Genomic DNA, 17,001 nt, shown 5'->3' with positions numbered 1-17,001 from the left:
AGCCCAGTTTTACAACACAAAAAAAAAAACCCACAAACAAACCAACCCCAAACCCAAACCCTGCTATTTCACCTTCAAATTTGCTTCCAGCAGATCTCAAGGTCAGAGGCCGACGGACGCTCCTAACGCTATGCCAGCGCTACGGCACGTCGCGAAGGGCATCGTGGGCAGTACGGAAGCGTTACAGGCTGCGGTCGGAACCAACCCGAGACACAGGACTTGTGCCTTACCTTTCGTCTCTGCTATACATAGGTAAGAAACTGCGACACCAGGAGTAAAGCCTCACCGACAGCGCAACGGCGTCTGACAGGCCGCTGTACGGTTCAGAGGAGGCAGAAGCGGTCCGTATGGTTTTTCGGCGCCAGGGCCGTGCCGACGTCCTTTCCCCTTTACAGACAATTTACCACGTAACGGGAACGCGATGCCTTTCGTTTGCGGAACATAAAACGCGGCAGCTGAACTCTATAAACTGCGAGCGGGGTAGGCATTCGGCACTCAGAGGAATCTCGATGGGGGGGAACAGAGTGCAAGTCCGCTATTACGTCACCACCATTAAACATATGTAAAGACTGCATAAAACGGGCTATTTGACGTCAGCGACTAACTGCCCTACAGATGCTCCAGACACGCCGACGGAAGGCGGCGCTTGCACCTGCACATACACTCCTTCGGAACAAACCCGCGCTGTAACTGAAGATTGGGTTCAACTGTTTACAGACAGAAACGCAACAGTCCTCTCCTTTTCTCATTAGGTCACGCACAATTAGTGTAACAGTCAGCGAACGGATGGCTTTGAAGCGAAACACGGGCTTTGCGACCCAGGAAGCGCCCCCGACCTCCTCGGTCCAACGTGCAGGACCTGCACCGCGTCAGGCTGAATCCAGGAGTTCCAGAAGAGCGCCGACTGCACCGAAATAACCCTGAAGAGCAAACAGACGGGAATATCGATTAAAACCTCAAACCACGGGCACGCGCCTGAGGCAAGAACATTACCCATGCGGTGTGATTTTAACGACTCGTAAAAGATGGTGGGAAGAAATAACTACAGGTCGGTACGTTACAAAACAGACTCTAACTGTAATTGCTACATGGGAAAGCAGAGCTGCACAGAATCACCTCTACTGTCAATGGTCTTAAAAGAAAGTTCACAAGCAAGACGAGCTTGGTAGTAAACAATTCTTATATTAACTACTGGAACGATACACACGTTTTTTGTGGCCCTACGCTGGGCACTGCAGTAACTGTGGCTGTAGCAACAAAGCACCGGGAACCTGCTGCACAGTGTGTAACACCGACAGCTACGGACTCCAGGCGGCTGTTTCCAGAGCCTCCAAAGGCTTTTCCTTTTTACACGAGACAAAACAGAAAGTAATTTCACCTCATGTTCCAAGAAAAGTGCTTTTAACTGTCCCTTCGACCAGTAGTCCAAAGCATATGCCAGAAGCCTCATTGAAATGGTATTGATCCGAAGGAAATTGCCAATGAACACCACCCGATTGATGTTCTGCAAGTATTAAGGGAAAAAAAAAAAATAAAAAGGAACATTAAGGCTAAATTCCATTTTCTGCTTGCGACGATGAAAGCCCCACCTTAGAGTAAGAAGAAAGAAGTTACACTTATGGTGCCTTGTAAAAATGTCACGTGCAGCTTTTCAAATACATTTTCCGGTGAGACTTGATGAAAAACAACCAGCTGAAAGCGGAGGGAAGTCACCGCTCGACACTAAAGCAACGAGATCCAGAGAAACCGCATCACCCCAAATAGCTGTTCCTGGCAGCTAAGGAGCGTAACCGCCTCGGTGAGTGGGGATGGGAGCTGCGGAGAGAAGAGTTATCACGCATTTGCAGCTTTCTGAATTTAGAATCTTAAAACTGGACCCAGAAGAGCCGATCTGCAAGCAAGAGATGACACCAAGCCGGCTCGGGGTCTGGCAGCAGCAAGAGACGGTTCAGAAGAGCAAGGTGAGATCAGAAAGGGCGCGCTGAGATGGTCAGGAGCTGCACTGGGAGGGGCCGGAGACCACGCCGAAAGACAAAAAAAACTGTACTTGGCCCTGGTGAGGCCGCACCTCGAATACTGTGTTCAGTTTTGGGCCCCTCACTACAAGAAGGACGTCGAGGTGCTGGAGCGTGTCCAGAGAAGGGCAACGAGGCTGGTGAGGGGTCTGGAGAACAAGTCTGATGAGGAGCGGCTGAGGGAACTGGGGTTGTTTAGCCTGGAGAAAAGGAGGCTGAGGGGAGACCTCATCGCTCTCTACAACTCCCTGAAAGGAGGTTGTAGCGAGGTGGGGTCGGTCTCTTCTCCCAAGTAACAAGCGATAGGACGAGAGGAAACGGCTTCAAGTTGTGCCAGGGGAGGTTTAGATTGGACGTGAGGAAAAATTTCTTCACCGAAAGGGTTGTCAAGCACTGGAACAGGCTGCCCAGGGAAGTGGTGGAGTCCCCATCCCTGGAGGTATTTAAAAGACGTGTAGATGAGGTGCTTAGGGACATGGTTTAGTGGTGGACTTGGCAGTGTTCAGTTAGCGGTTGGACTCGATGATCTTAAAGGTCTTTTCCAACCTAAACGATTCCATGATTCTATGAATTAAGTGACTGCTGAAAGTGTCGGACAGGATCTGCAGAACATTATAAACATCCACAACTCTGTCAGAAAGCGGTACCAGTCAGGTCATTTTAAGACAGTTTTTTTCAGACTCTTCCACACTACCCGGAAATCCACCGGTGTAACTACAGCCTTTCTAGCTCAGGAATTTGAATAGAACGGTTGATTTTTTGCTATGAGATCCTTACACTGGCTAGGAACACTGATCATCAAGTGCCATCTCCTCTCTCTCCCCCCAACTCCAGCCTTTGACTCATCATTAAAGAAGCTGAAAGGCTCTCTACTGTTCATCTGGGGGGGGGAGAAAAAGAAGATTTAGAAACCCATAACCAACACAATTCTGAAAGAAAGGAAAAAGACCAACACCAAGTAGTGAGATTTGGATTTAAGTCAGACTTCCAGCCAAACTTTTCAATCCCAAAATAGTTCTCCTGAGCCAAGTGATGAACTCTGAAGCTTTCTTGCTCTCCAACAAGAAAATAATTTTCAGTTCCTCCTCTGACCGAGGAATCAGGATCAAGTCCTACGTGCTCCTTCACTCGCGTCCTTCTACGGATTTCCCTTCCGTCCCCACATTCATTAATGCTTTCCCCTAACTATTCAGCATCCTCTCTGCACTCAGCTGGGTACTCCGGTGAGGACTCAGCAGGTGCGTTGTGGGCAAGGCTGTTTATAATAAAATCTCGCCTCGTTTCAGGAGGAAATGAAGGTAAACCGTAAGCACCTGCCAACAGCGACAGGAGTCGGGTGGATGCTTCACCCCGTCAGCCCACCCCACGGGAACAGGCTCAGAATGGAGTGGAGAGCATGTCTCTGTTCTTTCATAGCCCTGTACAATGCTGCTTGACATGAATGCAACAAGGCAGCACTGTAAAGAAGCTGAAAGCACAGAGATACAGGAACGGCCGTGGAAGCGGTGGGGCCTGACCAAGAAATCGAGAGCAACTCGTAAAAACAACACAGGAAAGGTATCCAGCCTCTACGCCCCTCCGCCCCACCTTTCCTTCTCTCTCAGTGGTCCCAAGAGCCGTAGTTTATCGCACACCTACCGTTCCTCAAACCACTGCAGAGAAGCCGTTTAACTCCTGACGAAGCAGAGGACCGAGACCAACAGCCAAACCCTAATTCATTCACAGCTCTTCCGTTCACAGCACAACGATCTGCCTCAAACTACACAGACGAGCAAGGACAAAATTCACCGAAGAATCCAAAACGAGCGGATGACGACTTACTGAACATCCAAAAAGACGAGTACAAACAGGCATCTACAGAAGCACATGCAGGGACAGAGGTACTGCGTGACAGTAGCACGAGTGATGCTTTAGACAAGAAGCAATGAAACAGATGTCCCCTTAATACCTCATTGAGCGCACACATCCGTGCTATGGAGCCAATGTTATTAGTGATGGTTATTAAAGTAGCCTTCGCGAGGTCCTCTTTGCTGACAGATTCCCGCTTCTCCTTGCTCATCATGTTTCCAAAGCTGTAAAGAGAGTTTTCGGGTTAAAGGTCCGTTTGCATCAGCATTCCAGGAGAAAATGGGAACTGCTAATTTAACCAAAGTGACTCATCTTGAAGTATTTCTTTCTAACTTTAAAAAGCGTTGCTATCAGTAACTTAGACCTGGTAAAACAGAACAGCAGAAGGAACGGTAGCTCTCCTAAGAGACGTAAATCCAGTTTTTCAGCCTTGCAGAACCTCCCATGAAAATAAAAATCAGTCAAGTCATTACCTGGACGCTACAGCCCAGCCCGGCAATCCGAATCGCTCGTAGTCTCCTCCGTAAATGTCCCGCACTAGTTTGTCCACTTTGGTACTGTCTCCGTGGGACGCCATCTCTAGGGCCTCTTCAAAGGTGGAGCAACCGGTAAGAAGGCAGCAGAGACCAAAAAAGGTTCCCCCTCCGAGGCTGCAGCATAAAGCAAAATGAAAGTCACCCGCCTTGCTTCTAAAGAGACGGAGAGAAAGAAAATGGCTCGTTCCGCCGAAAGCTCGGATCACTCAGCTACGCTCGGTCAGCTCAGGTTGCCCCATTCCTTCAGCTCCTTCTCTTTTCAGCGAGAGCAATCTCGGAAGAGCAGCAGTTTTCTTTAAATCTGTTACTTAAAAATAACTTACAGCCTGTAAGGAATCCCACGCCCTCACAGCCTTCTGCAGAGGGCATGTTTCTAAATGAGAAATTCATTTTCTTATTTTACAATACCCACCTTCTTCCCAGCACTCAGAGAAGTCAATCTTAAAATAAATATTAGTCCTGAGGGATAACTGGAGTATTAGGGCACAGCTATTCAGAACTCAGGGGAAAAAAAAACTATGTCCTGTTCACTTTACTGTGCGCACATGCCAACAGTGACGTGTAGCAAGAGTAAGATCTGTACTGTGGGGTTTTTTTAATTATTATTGCTAACTTTCAGGAAATTCAGGAAAGCTTAAAGCCACAGAGCTCTTTGGCTTTGCCTGGCAACAAGAGCCACATCTTCAAGAAGGGTCGCTGCAGCAGTCCAGCAGCTCTCTGGGGAATTACTGCCGTGCCAGCATCCCTTCCACCAAAGTAAGGTGACTTTCGGCAGTCAGGATGCAAATCTCTACTGCTGGGATCAAAGCTAACAGTTGTTAACGTGATCATTATGAGTATATTTGGGATAATCCCAAACTATGGCATCTCTCTGGTGGCAAATAAAACCAAACAGTTCAGAAGCTGTTTTTTCAGTTGCCCTGCTGTAGGGATTAAAGAGACTGGTTGCAGTAAGGAAACCAAAACGTGAAATTCGGAATCTCTCTTCCAAGAGGGATCTTTGTCGGCAGAAATGAGGGACGGCAGTGAAAGCAGCAGCTCAGTCATTCAACTCCCCACCTTTAATGCAGCTTGTCCCTGAAAACGCCGTCGACAATGCAGAAATACATTCCAGATTCTAAAATAAAACTCAAAGTGAATTTACCCCCCCCCAGCACTCACCTGGTGCCCGTTACCCGTTTGTAGTTTTCTTTTGAATACACAGCCAAAATGCTGACCCCTGAGCCAATGTTCACCAAAAGGAGAGGATATGGATTCTCCAGGTTGAACGGGAGCTTCTGACATCTTTCAGCATCCGTCGGGTTTTCAAAATAGTAGCACTCCGAACGTCCATTGAATCCCACTGAATCAATGTACAAAACTCCTTTAATAAGGCAATCGAGTTCATCTAGCTTACAGAGCTGAAGGTCACCCATCTGGCGGGAAAAAATAAAAAAAAAAAAAGAAGAAGGAAGAATATTCAAGAAGTAGCTAGGGATCTGAAGTGTTTACGCTCAGGGCTAGAAAAACGCGTTCCCTGCCAGCTGAATTCAGCTATCTCCACTGCTCCCCGTGGTGGCTGAGAGAGAAGCACAGATCAGAGGAGGGCTCCGTCTTTCCCCGCGCACACGGACTGCTGACTACCCCGGCCCTACAGTGTGCAGACGTGGGAGCGCGGGGAAACGAACAGTTGGATCCGCAGACACCGGATCAACTTCCACGGGCCTGACTGAGGCCCTGACTCTGAGGCATTAGCATGAAAAACAAAGAAAAATGAGAAGGGACTTAACTGTTGGACCAAAAAAAAATCCCCCCCCCAAACCACAACCAAAAAACCACCCAGAAAACAGAGGAAGTTATGAAATTGTTTTCCCCTCGTGTCACTGCCTCGACTGCACAAAAAGCCTCTTTATTTGAGGCACTTTTTCAAGCCCTGGTTAAACGAAGTATTTATCACACGTGTTTTCACCTGTGAACGAGAATCAAACTTACAATGAAGCCACATGATGATGTCAAATCCCAACTACTAACCTCCTTTCAGTTAATTTACCACCAAATCTGACTGAACCTCAATCAGCTCGCTCGCATGTGTGTTAGAAATGAAACCACATGAGCAAAGGAACGATAAAACAAATACTAAGCGTGTGAAAGACCGGCATTGGGGGAAAAAAACCCACAAGACCGAGATCAGCATAATCAGAGATTAATGACACAGAGAAAGTCTTGTAAGAGCACACGCCATGGAAGTTAGTGCATAATTTTAGTTACAGGATTGTTACATGCACTTTCAGGAAAGAAAGTATCCAGATTTGGAGATGCGAACTTGAGTCCACATGCTGTTTCCCGAACCAAGTTTAATTTGAGTTAGGTACACTCTTCCAAAGCTAAGATTTAGAGATGTTTTAGAGTCTGCAGAGCGAGTGTTCTAGTTTTAAGCTTTAAAAAAAAATTTCACTACCAGAGCCTAATCGTATAGAAGCCAAAAATGCATACTGTGCGAAAGTCCTGCTCAAATTTGTACGCTCCACCTCCCGTGGCACATAAGGTAGTATGGAGGCTCGAGAAGTGTTTTTCGCTTCCCATTTGAATAAAAGCAGGCATGTCATGAGTAGGAAAGCGTATAAAGTGCAGATTGCCTTTACGTCCACACAGGGTAAGGTCCTTTAGTTCAAGGTGCACATCCCGAATGCCTGTAGATCCGTAGGCTACATTTGATGTCAGGTATTTGCGGATGCTTTTGAGATTTTCCACTTCCTCCTCCTCCTCTTCAGCGGTGATGTCCTTTGGTTCAAAATAAACAAGTTTGACCAAGGTCCCTCCAATATCCAAGCCAAACCAAGGAAAGACTAAAGAGAGAAGGGGGGGGGTGGAGAAAAAGAAACAGGGTTTGATACTGTCATACCACCAGCAAAACACTTAAAAACTGAATTAATTCATGCAATTCTCTAGGGACTCCAAAATGCAGGCCCGTTTGATCTATTCATTTCTAAAGCGGAAAACAAACGTTAGCAGTCTGGTCTGTCTTTGACAAACGTGGCCGAGACTCCTCTGTACACAGACTGAACTCCTGTTTTGAGACACCTCGTGTTCAGGAGCTCCCAACACCTGATACGCAATCCTCAAAATACTTCCACCACCACCACCGCGCAGCACTGAAGATACGGACAAGCACAGGTCTGACGGTATCCGTACACCCACTAGATACTGCTGCAATTTTAATCCCCAGCTATTTCTTTTATAAAGTTCTGATCCAGAGCCAGAGCCAAGGATAATACCAGTGCTTTTACATCAAAGGGGTGTACAAACGTTAACTAATTACAAGACATAACTGAGGTAGACAAGTAATCTAAGATGCCCCAGGGAGACAAAAACAAATGTCTAATTGGATTATTTTATTAGTCAAATTCCCCCGTGGTACAAAATATGCATTAGTGTCAGGCCCAGCAACATTTACAGCTGTATTAGATAATGAGCTGCTTGGAAATGATCAAGAGAAAACCCTGATCAGATGGAATCTGCGATTAGAGCTGAGAACTGGAACAGATTAATATTACTATTAACGAGCTAAAGGATAGACTAGAGCTAACAAGATGCATCGGCTCCAGAGCAAAGAGAAAAATGTAGCCAGATGTTATGGCTTACGGCAGCAGGATTAAACCCTTACGTTTTTTTCCAAAAAGAAAAAAGGAATGTTTAGAAAATAAACCTGAATGCAGCATAGATGTTACTAACGTTCCTCTGGAAAGAAGGATCTCGGGTTTTAGCAAAATTCTTACATGTCAGAGACAGGCATGATAACGTGCTACTGTCATTTTTGCAATATATGTTTGCTTATCTGCAGACAGATAAGCGTGCAACACGAAGAAGCCCTTGTTCCTACTGCCATTTGAAAGCGGGCACCCCTCCGGTTAAACTCGGGGAAGCAGCAGCCATCCCCAGAACGCAGAGTCGCCCAAGCGAGAGCATGTTCCTTTACATGTCAGAGACAGGCATGATAACGTGCTACTGTCATTTTTGCAATATATGTTTGCTTATCTGCAGACAGATAAGCGTGCAACACGAAGAAGCCCTTGTTCCTACCGCCATTTGAAAGCGGGCACCCCTCCGGTTAAACTCGGGGAAGCAGCAGCCATCCCCAGAACGCAGAGTCGCCCAAGTGAGAGCATGTTCCTTGTCCCCCCCCGTCCCAGCAGCGCAGGAGGTGCACGCCGAGGCCCCGCCGCGCGAGCTGCAGGAGCACTAAGCAGTCAGAGAGCAACACCCAAACACCCAGAGGCAACACTTAAGCAAGCTGGACAGCAAAGAAAGCAACTCAGGGGCAGGAGGGAAACTCACTCCCAGACCAAACGATCTTTGAAAAGCCAGAAACCCGACAGGCAAGCACATGTTTGAAGATGATGTATTCTCCCCTCGGCGGGTTAACTTGGTCGCTGCACAGAGCGGAGGTAAGACAGGCCCTTTCAGAGCATCACAGTTCCCCAGGAGCTGCTAGAGCCATCAGCTACCCACGTTCATGAATAACCACTGAGTTATTTTTATCTATTTCCATAGAGGCCACCCCCAACCATCACCAAAAGAAATCCTGAGAGAAGATGCAAACTCTGTTTTAGGAGGCACGCCCAAATCTCGATCATCCTCTATTTCTAATGCATTTACTTCAAACAAGAACAGACGTAAAAACAACCGTTCACGAATGAGAAAGAGAGAGAGAAATCTGCATCACAGCCCAATGGAGGGAGAAAGCGGGAGCAATTCAAGGACTTCGGACAATTTCTCACTGCGCACTCCTTAAATGAATTTCAGGACTGCAAACTCCATCAGCATTTCAGGATGGGAAGTCTACCAAGTGCTTTACTTGGAGGAAAGCTTAGCATACGCATCTTATTTCAAGACTCCCTCAAGCAAACCTTACTATAGCTAAATTAGACAGTTAAGTTACTTCTCGAGAGAGGAACGTTGGCTGCCCGGGCGTCATCATGCAACGTGAGGAGAACCATACCCCTGGGGACACCAGACCAGGAGGAGCACCCTCATAGGAAGGGGAGTCCAAGACCCCAGAGTATAAGCGAAGGGAAAGGCGGGACAAACTCCAGGATTTCTGTACCCCCAAAAGAAAGGGCCTTGTCATGGAGGAGTGCGGCAACAGCAGCTGAGCTGCTGCATCTTCCCCCGCTGGCAAACAGAAGTCAGAGACCACGACCACTCCAACAGGGAGATGGACGCTCTACTTCTGCGTGGCAGGCATCAGGACAGCAAACAAAACCCACCGAGCGTCCGCTTGCTTCACTCGCCTGCTCTTCTGACACCTTAAACCTAAAAACCTGCGCACAGGCCCACCTGATGCGGTATTACAGCCATCTCCAATGTGGCACATACATCCATACGTCAGCAGTCCCCGTATTAATGGCAGAATAGGAGCCCCTCGAAGTATTTTGTCTTTCTTTGAATCAAAGTCCTAGATTTATCAACTAACTACCGCAGAAAAATGCTTTGAACAAGGATCATGCCCTGCTATTGAGAGAAGAAGCAATAAAAATACCACCAACGTCACACAGGTAAAAATAGGCCACTGGCAGGCAAACCAGAGCCTTCTGCTGCTGCTCCGGTCCCTCCAGTGACTGCAACTGGTAAACACCCCTCTATTTTAATACCCAGTTCATGTATATGATCACTAAAACCAGCTTCCCCACGTTCACTGTGCTCTTCCATACTGCTTAAACCCTGCTGGAAAACTAACAAGCTCTACGCAAGGAAAGGAACAGGAAGAGGCTTCCCACGTTACTCAGCCAAGTCTTCTCCTGTCTGTCATGGTCACTGACATCCCGCACTCCCTTTTCACAGATTTCCCAATCTTAAAAGCACTTGGCTGCTTTGTTGTCTCTGCTCTGACGAAGGGATTGGTTCCAGAAACCTCCTGCCCTGGTGCTGGGAAACCTCCTTTTGATTTCTGGAATGTATTTATTCCTGTCAGGACACGCAATTTTTTTTCTGCATTATGAAGCCTGCATTTTTTTTTCTTTTTTTAAAGCACCCCCACTCTCGTATTTAGAGACAGCAATCCTCTCCCCAACCTCACTTTGCCAGGCTACGCAAGGGTGAAAACAGGGAGAGAGCAGAGGACGGGGTCTCGGAGATGCCCTCATTGAGGTGCAGCACAAAAGCATCCAAAAGTGGTTAAACATTGGAACAGGCTGCCCAGGGAAGTGGTGGAGTCCCTATCCCTGGAGGTATTTAAAAGACGTGTAGATGAGGCGCTTAGGGACATGGTTTAGTGGACATGGTGGTGTTGGGTCGACGGTTGGACTCGATGATCTTAGAGGTCTTTTCCAACCTTAACGATTCTATGAAAAACTAAGGCACGGCGCCCCACTGAAGCCAGGTAACTGAAAATGCCATACAGGCTGCTTCATCGCAAGCTAACAGGCTTCCACTTCAGAGTAGACACTCAGCTGGTAGTACATGCATTTGTTCAGTAGAATAACACTAATTCATTTTAAAGTTGGTTGTGAATTTCACACACCAAGCTCCTACATTCAGGGACACACACACACACACGTGCCCCCTCAGATTTTAGGGCATGAGAATCACCAACTCGGTCCATCAGTTTAGGAAGCTTTCCTAGTCACAAAAAAAAGGTAGCAGCTCCTTAGAAACTTCACCCCAGCTCATTCTCAGCACCCTCAGGACTTCGTTTTTTAGCACCCTCAGGACCTTTGTTTTTTTAATATATATAAATTTACTTTTTATTTAGGTGTTATAGTCGCCACTGAACTAGCAGAACATCAGGCGTGGGGTTAAACCACGCCAGTTATCCACCGTCTCACACGCCAGAAGACACGGCTAACGGGGAAACAGGAACGATGCCTGCAGAGCTTGGTGTAAACTGCAGTCAGGTTGGGCTCAGGGCTTACTAGTCTTCGCTCAGCACCGGCCCCGCTGAATCCCAGCTGGCCGCGGAAAGAACATCCGACCCCCCGTGCAGGGCCACGGCCTCAGACCGGAGCTGGCTCCACACACCCGTGCAGCACCAGCTGCAGAAAACCTCTGCACGGAGCAGCTGGTGTTCTCCATCTGCCAACAGCTCGGCTACACCTTCAGTGAGTCACCAGGGATAAATTCTAAAAGATAGCCTATTAAGGTAATTAACTTCAACCAAATGATTCTTAATTATGGATCTCTCGTTACATACATCCCAGCCACAGGTTACGAATCCAAGGAAGAAGTGTGCTAGCTCAAAATTAAGCACTTCTTTACCATATCGTAAAGGATTTTCTATGCAGTAAAACCTGCACAGAGCACTCAGATAATCTGGGGCAGGGACAAAACTTCCCCTACAGGCCCATTTCTGTAGGAAAGGGGTGTGGCACACAAACAAGAGGAAGAAATTATTTCAACGACGTGGAGAACCGTTTTTTTTTCCCTTACACTTCGAGGAAGTCAGCCAACACGAACATGCAGGGCAGCAACAGCTCTTCCGTATCTGAGAACTAGAAAAATCCCTGCCTTCAAAGGGAGGAAGGAGGAAGCTCTCTTGGACGAACGCCATCACCATCTGCTACCGACATTTCTCTTAAAACACTGGTTTTTCCCAGCATCTACAGTGCAAGTTGAAAGGCATCCAGAGATCTCTCCCTTGCAAGCCTCTGCAGCATTTTTTGCAAGAGAGCTGCTGCAGAAGACGGCAGTTCTAGAGCAGCGCGAGAACTGGTGGCATCCAGGAGCCTTTGGGCAGCCCGGAGGCTGATTTTTCTCAGTCAGAAGCTTCTGCTGAAATAACCAGCGCAAGAAGACGCCAGCTTTAACGGCCAAGGCAGAAAATGCAAACGCTGCCTCTCTTCACCGCCTCCCCGCTGCTACTTGGAGCCCTCCGTGCTGGGAAAGAGCCTCACACGTCCCTCCTTTCCGAGGGCTTACCAGCCTGAGAACGACGGGGAGGATGAGAAACCCGCAGGCAGAGCACGGGAAGGGCACGGCGGTGCGAACCTCTGGACCTTCCGGGAAGCGTTTAGTCTCTCCCTGGGTATTTGGGCACTTACAAGAAAGGCAGGAAATCCTCTTCTCAAAGCCAGAACTGTTCTCCATTCAAAACCTTCTACAGTCTTTTCCTTAACGAAACTCTCTGTATGACTTTGTTAGCACGATGACAGCCACTAACCCCGCTCTCAATCATCGCGTAAGACAAAATAACTCCAACGGTATTCAGCGTGAAAAGTAGCGAGGGTACGAAGAAGGTGACTTAAGGAGCTGGCAAGGTCGTGGCACCACTCAGCAGATCAGGCACACGACGACGAGCCTTGTTTTCATTTGCTTCCCTAACGCAACACACTGCAACAGCAGTTACAAAGCATCCTTAGAGCAAACTTTTCTCCAAGAAAAAAATTCTTCACCTTTTGGCCAGACAAAGTACTGTTCTCCCTTAGCAGAGACACTTTTAAAAAGCAGCTCGATACGTACATTTTCATACATGCGGTTTACATAGGGCTCTTCCTCTTAAAAATAAACTTTCTTCTAAAGGGCAGATCTATGGATACGCAACAACAAACAAAAGACCAGACTCCAAACAATGTTAAGGGCTTACAGCTAGCACTAAATAACCTCGCACACAGAAAAGCTCAGGGATACTAGGTGCTCCCACAGCAAGAGCTGCCACCCTCCCTTCATCTTCGAATCCCTTTTAGAGTTAGACTGCAAGCTCCTTGGGGCAAGAAAAATACAATGCCTTTATTTGTTATGTAAATTACTTTATAAAACTGGACACTATGTAAATAAAAAAGCCTCAACAGACTTATTTTGGAAGCTGCAGAAGCATCAAGATGAAAGAGGCGATATAATTAAAGATCTCCATGGTGGATTTTCTTCGTACGACAAGCAGCTCAAGTCGTATTTCAGACTGATCCTTAAGTTATGAGCCAATTATACCAGAAGCTAAAAAGATTAGCCTGCAGAGGAGCAACGAAGACTGACGATTTAGTTGAGCGTATGACAGCACCTCTGTGCTTACTCTAAAATAGTCAACATTATATTTTAATAGCGTTATACCACAATGGAAATTTTACAGCTGGAGGGAAAACGAATATTCATCAGCATTTAATATAAAGTGACACTAAGTCTACATATCCTCCCATCTCTAAAAATAGGCTCTGCTAGGAATTCATATTTCGTACACGATTCCAAAACATAAAAAGGTACATAAGAATCAAAGCTTGAATTTTGTACCGCAACGGAGCTGCCAAAACAGTATTTTATTTGTACCTCTACTTGCATACTGTGTATACTGAGAATTTAAAGCAATGTGCACGTTAACGTCTTTGCATGATTCTGACAGAAAATACTAAAACTTTAAAAAAAAAAAAGTATCAGTTGAAAGGACTACAGAACGGATGAGGACATGCTTTTTTTTTTTTAAAAAAAAACACACATGCATACATTTTTAGAAACTATTTGCAGGATGCTCTTCTGGACATTTTAGGTACAGGCTTTCTTTTGGAATTCATGGACACCCTACAATACAAATACACTTCATGCAACTTACTTCCCCTCCCCTTTTGCCAAACAGTGAAACATTATGGATGATGCCTGGCAAAAGCATCAAAACAAGCTATTTTTTATTTTTTTTTTCAGAGAACTAACAAACAGGCCGCAGGAAGGAGAGGCATCCTTTGTTAAATAACCTAAACTCATCTCTGTCAAGGAAGCCAGGTTTTCAGAAGAGCGCTGCAGCAGCACAGGAGAGCCAGGAGAGCGGGGGAAGCTGACAAACTGAATCGCTGACCTATTTCTCTTATCGTAAGGAAGATTGATTACAGCAAAATATTGCCCTGCTCGTTACGATCTGGTCATCATCAGTTTTATGCCTGGCACTTAAACCTACCCACAGCAAGCCATTTGGTATCCCACAGTTACGTTCAAGTAAATGCAAATGTGAATATCCTCTTTACTCATCCGGGGTATTTCCAATCCAGTTTTTAAGCGTAGACTTCAATAACGGCACCGATAATTCATTACCAGAAAGGAATTCTTCTGTATTGCCTCTGGAGGCGATAAAGCTTTTTCTGTATTACCATTTCTGCCTGTACGAATAATCCTGTCAAGCTCCCCTTCACACCCCACCAACATAATACTCCAAAGCAGCTAGGAACTTCAACAAATCTCTGCTTCACAACATTTTCACGGATGCTTCTCACTCCCTCCTGAGAGCAACAGCGTCCTTGACTTCTCCTCCTTTTACCTGTGGCATATGGAAAATCACGGTGTCCGCGATAAAGCTCTTTAGTTCCTATGAGGCACACCAAGAAACATTTAATAGCCCGAGATGCACGAAGGCAGGCAGCTCGGACGTCGGTTGTACTGTTGCAGGTCAGGTTATTTCAGATATATCCAATCTAATTCCCCTCGGTCTCAGACCTTCCCCGATCTCTGCAGTGAAACGGTCCTCGCTGCACATTACTGGTACAGACAGACGACTACGGAGGAAGAAAGATCACGAGCTTGAACCGCAGCCTGCTGAAATCCTTTCATTCCTGGGGAAGCAGGGCTCATCTGCCAGGGCATCTGCCAGCAAGACAAGCCTCAAGGTCACCGAGCTTGTTTGCCACATACCAGCAGCAGACAAGCGGGAGCTAAAGTAGGACATTTTTGATCAGACGCCCATTAAGCGGCTTGCTTTCATTTAGGCTTGCTTGAATCTTCCTTAAGGTGGGATCGAGCGTTTTAACTTCAAAATGTAATTTACTCTGACATCAGACGTTGTCCCTATTAAGGGACGTACTTGCTCCAGTATATTTCTCTTTCAATTATCACAAAAATCATTTAGGAAAGACAGGCTACACTGTAATCCCGAATCGCACTACGCTGACCTTCCAGGCTGGATCCAAACCCTGTCTTGGAAGCTGCCAGAACACCTGTGTTCCTAAGAGTCCCCCACGCCAGCCTCTGCATTTAACTTTACCGCAACAAACCAGAACCTCAACGGCCAACTTCAATCCGCATTTTCCACAGAAGACAGAGAAACTGCCCCCAGGCAAGGCATAAGAGTATAATCACCTAATGCGTAGCTCCATCTAAGTCCGCCCTAATTTTCATACCAGAGATCTCTTCATTTCCATTATCACAAAAATCATTTAGGAAAGACAGGCTACACTGTAATCCCGAATCGCACTACGCTGACCTTCCAGGCTGGATCCAAACCCTGTCTTGGAAGCTGCCAGAACACCTGTGTTCCTAAGAGTCCCCCACGCCAGCCTCTGCATTTAACTTTACCGCAACAAACCAGAACCTCAACGGCCAACTTCAATCCGCATTTTCCACAGAAGACAGAGAAACTGCCCCCAGGCAAGGCATAAGAGTATAATCACCTAATGCGTAGCTCCGTCTAAGTCCGCCCTAATTTTCATACCAGAGATCTCCTTCATTTCCCTACAGATGACTGCACCCTGTTAACTAGCCTGTCTCTAATTAACAACCCCACAGCTCCCATCGGTGGGTTTTGCTGTGATTTCCTTAGAACAACAGCCACAGAAGCAGACTTTCACATACAAAGTTGGCGTTGCTGCATCTAAAGCACAAGGATGCTCACCACCGCTAGTGCCATTACACCCCTCCACCAAATTTCTCTTTCACCCTATTAATTCTTCAGCAAGCAAAACCCCCGCAACTACCTCAGTTATTTAACATTAACTCTACAATCACTTCCAGGTGCGGGATCACTCCTGTAGCCTCGCACAATCTGGAAACGAAAGGAAGGGAGAGGCGAGGGAACACAGGTTTGCAGCTGACGCTACGTTAGCATTGCTGAGCAGCGCTCGCCTGAAATTAGTAACGCAAGCAGCATCCAGTTCAGCAAACGTCTTTGAGAGTCTTTTGAGATACAATTCCTATTTTTCACACTAAGACAGGGTAAAAGAGAAACTTCCTTTCTTCCCAGCAACCAAAAAGAGAAAGAACACTATTTAAAACTTTACATTAATACCATAACAATAGTATCTCAGCATTGCCAGCCAACAGACCGAGTCTTGCTACGAGATGCAGGAGAGTTTTGATCCCTGTTTTCAGCCTGGACTCATTTGTCGACATCCTTTTAATAGCTGCGGAGGTAACGGGGAACTACGTTGACGCTATCTCATTTTCAGGGTTTGGCAATTTCCTTCCTAGAGGAAGGACTCCAGCGCAAGTAAAGAAGTAATCGCTCCGTTCCACCGCAAACATGGCTGAAGTCAGTCACCAGCCACAGCCACCTGAACGGCAGCTCCTGCTGCTGCCAAAATGAAGGCTGCCATCCATTTTGCACCTAACTCGCTCCACGGACCGCTTCTGATACGGTGTTTAAAAACGTGGTTCAGGGGAGGGTTTTTTTCCTTCCAGAGCCTGGTTCGGTCTGCACCCAGTCCCTGCCAGACCTGCGGGGTTCTCCCCTCCCAGAATTTACACCGTCCTCTTTGCTCTCCATTGCTTTTCTTCCACCCGTTGCCAGTCCAGCCACGCAGCCTTCGCCCCCCCTGGCTCTAGCTGCACACCCCGGCCCCTCCGTCTGTCCTTCTGTCCCCCTTCTCCTCCCCCTCCGTGTCCTTACCGGTGACCTTCCCTCTCCCCCTCTGCTCCAAGGTCCCCGGCTCGGGCACCTCAGC

The 17,001-nt window shown here is 47.0% G+C and overlaps 1 protein-coding gene across 3 annotated transcripts; it reads right to left on the bottom strand.

Annotated features, from left to right (window-relative positions):
• Nucleotides 1-6: 6 nt before the first annotated feature.
• PANK2 (pantothenate kinase 2) lies at nucleotides 7-15,240 on the bottom strand. 3 transcript variants are annotated; one of them, XM_009290691.2, is made up of 7 exons: nucleotides 14,250-15,231; nucleotides 6,872-7,224; nucleotides 5,561-5,814; nucleotides 4,337-4,513; nucleotides 3,964-4,087; nucleotides 1,379-1,504; nucleotides 7-920 (listed from the first exon to the last, which is right to left on the bottom strand). In XM_009290691.2, exons 2-7 carry the CDS (start codon nucleotides 6,977-6,979, stop codon nucleotides 870-872), a joined length of 840 nt encoding a protein of 279 aa, XP_009288966.1. In that variant the 5' UTR covers nucleotides 6,980-7,224; nucleotides 14,250-15,231; the 3' UTR covers nucleotides 7-869. The 3 variants fall into 3 exon arrangements, with proteins under 3 accessions (XP_009288966.1, XP_009288964.1, XP_019330518.1); XM_009290689.2 differs by lacking the exon at nucleotides 7-920 and having other exon boundaries at nucleotides 930-1,504; nucleotides 14,250-15,240; XM_019474973.1 differs by lacking the exons at nucleotides 7-920; nucleotides 1,379-1,504; nucleotides 6,872-7,224; nucleotides 14,250-15,231 and adding an exon at nucleotides 2,533-2,895 and having other exon boundaries at nucleotides 5,561-6,160.
• Nucleotides 15,241-17,001: the final 1,761 nt, after the last annotated feature.

Source organism: Aptenodytes forsteri, unplaced genomic scaffold (assembly GCF_000699145.1).
Source record: "Aptenodytes forsteri isolate BGI_AS27 unplaced genomic scaffold, ASM69914v1 Scaffold236, whole genome shotgun sequence".
NCBI lineage: Eukaryota > Metazoa > Chordata > Aves > Sphenisciformes > Spheniscidae > Aptenodytes > Aptenodytes forsteri.
Note: the sequence above shows the minus strand (reverse complement) of the source record. Positions and strands in the feature narration are given on the sequence as shown.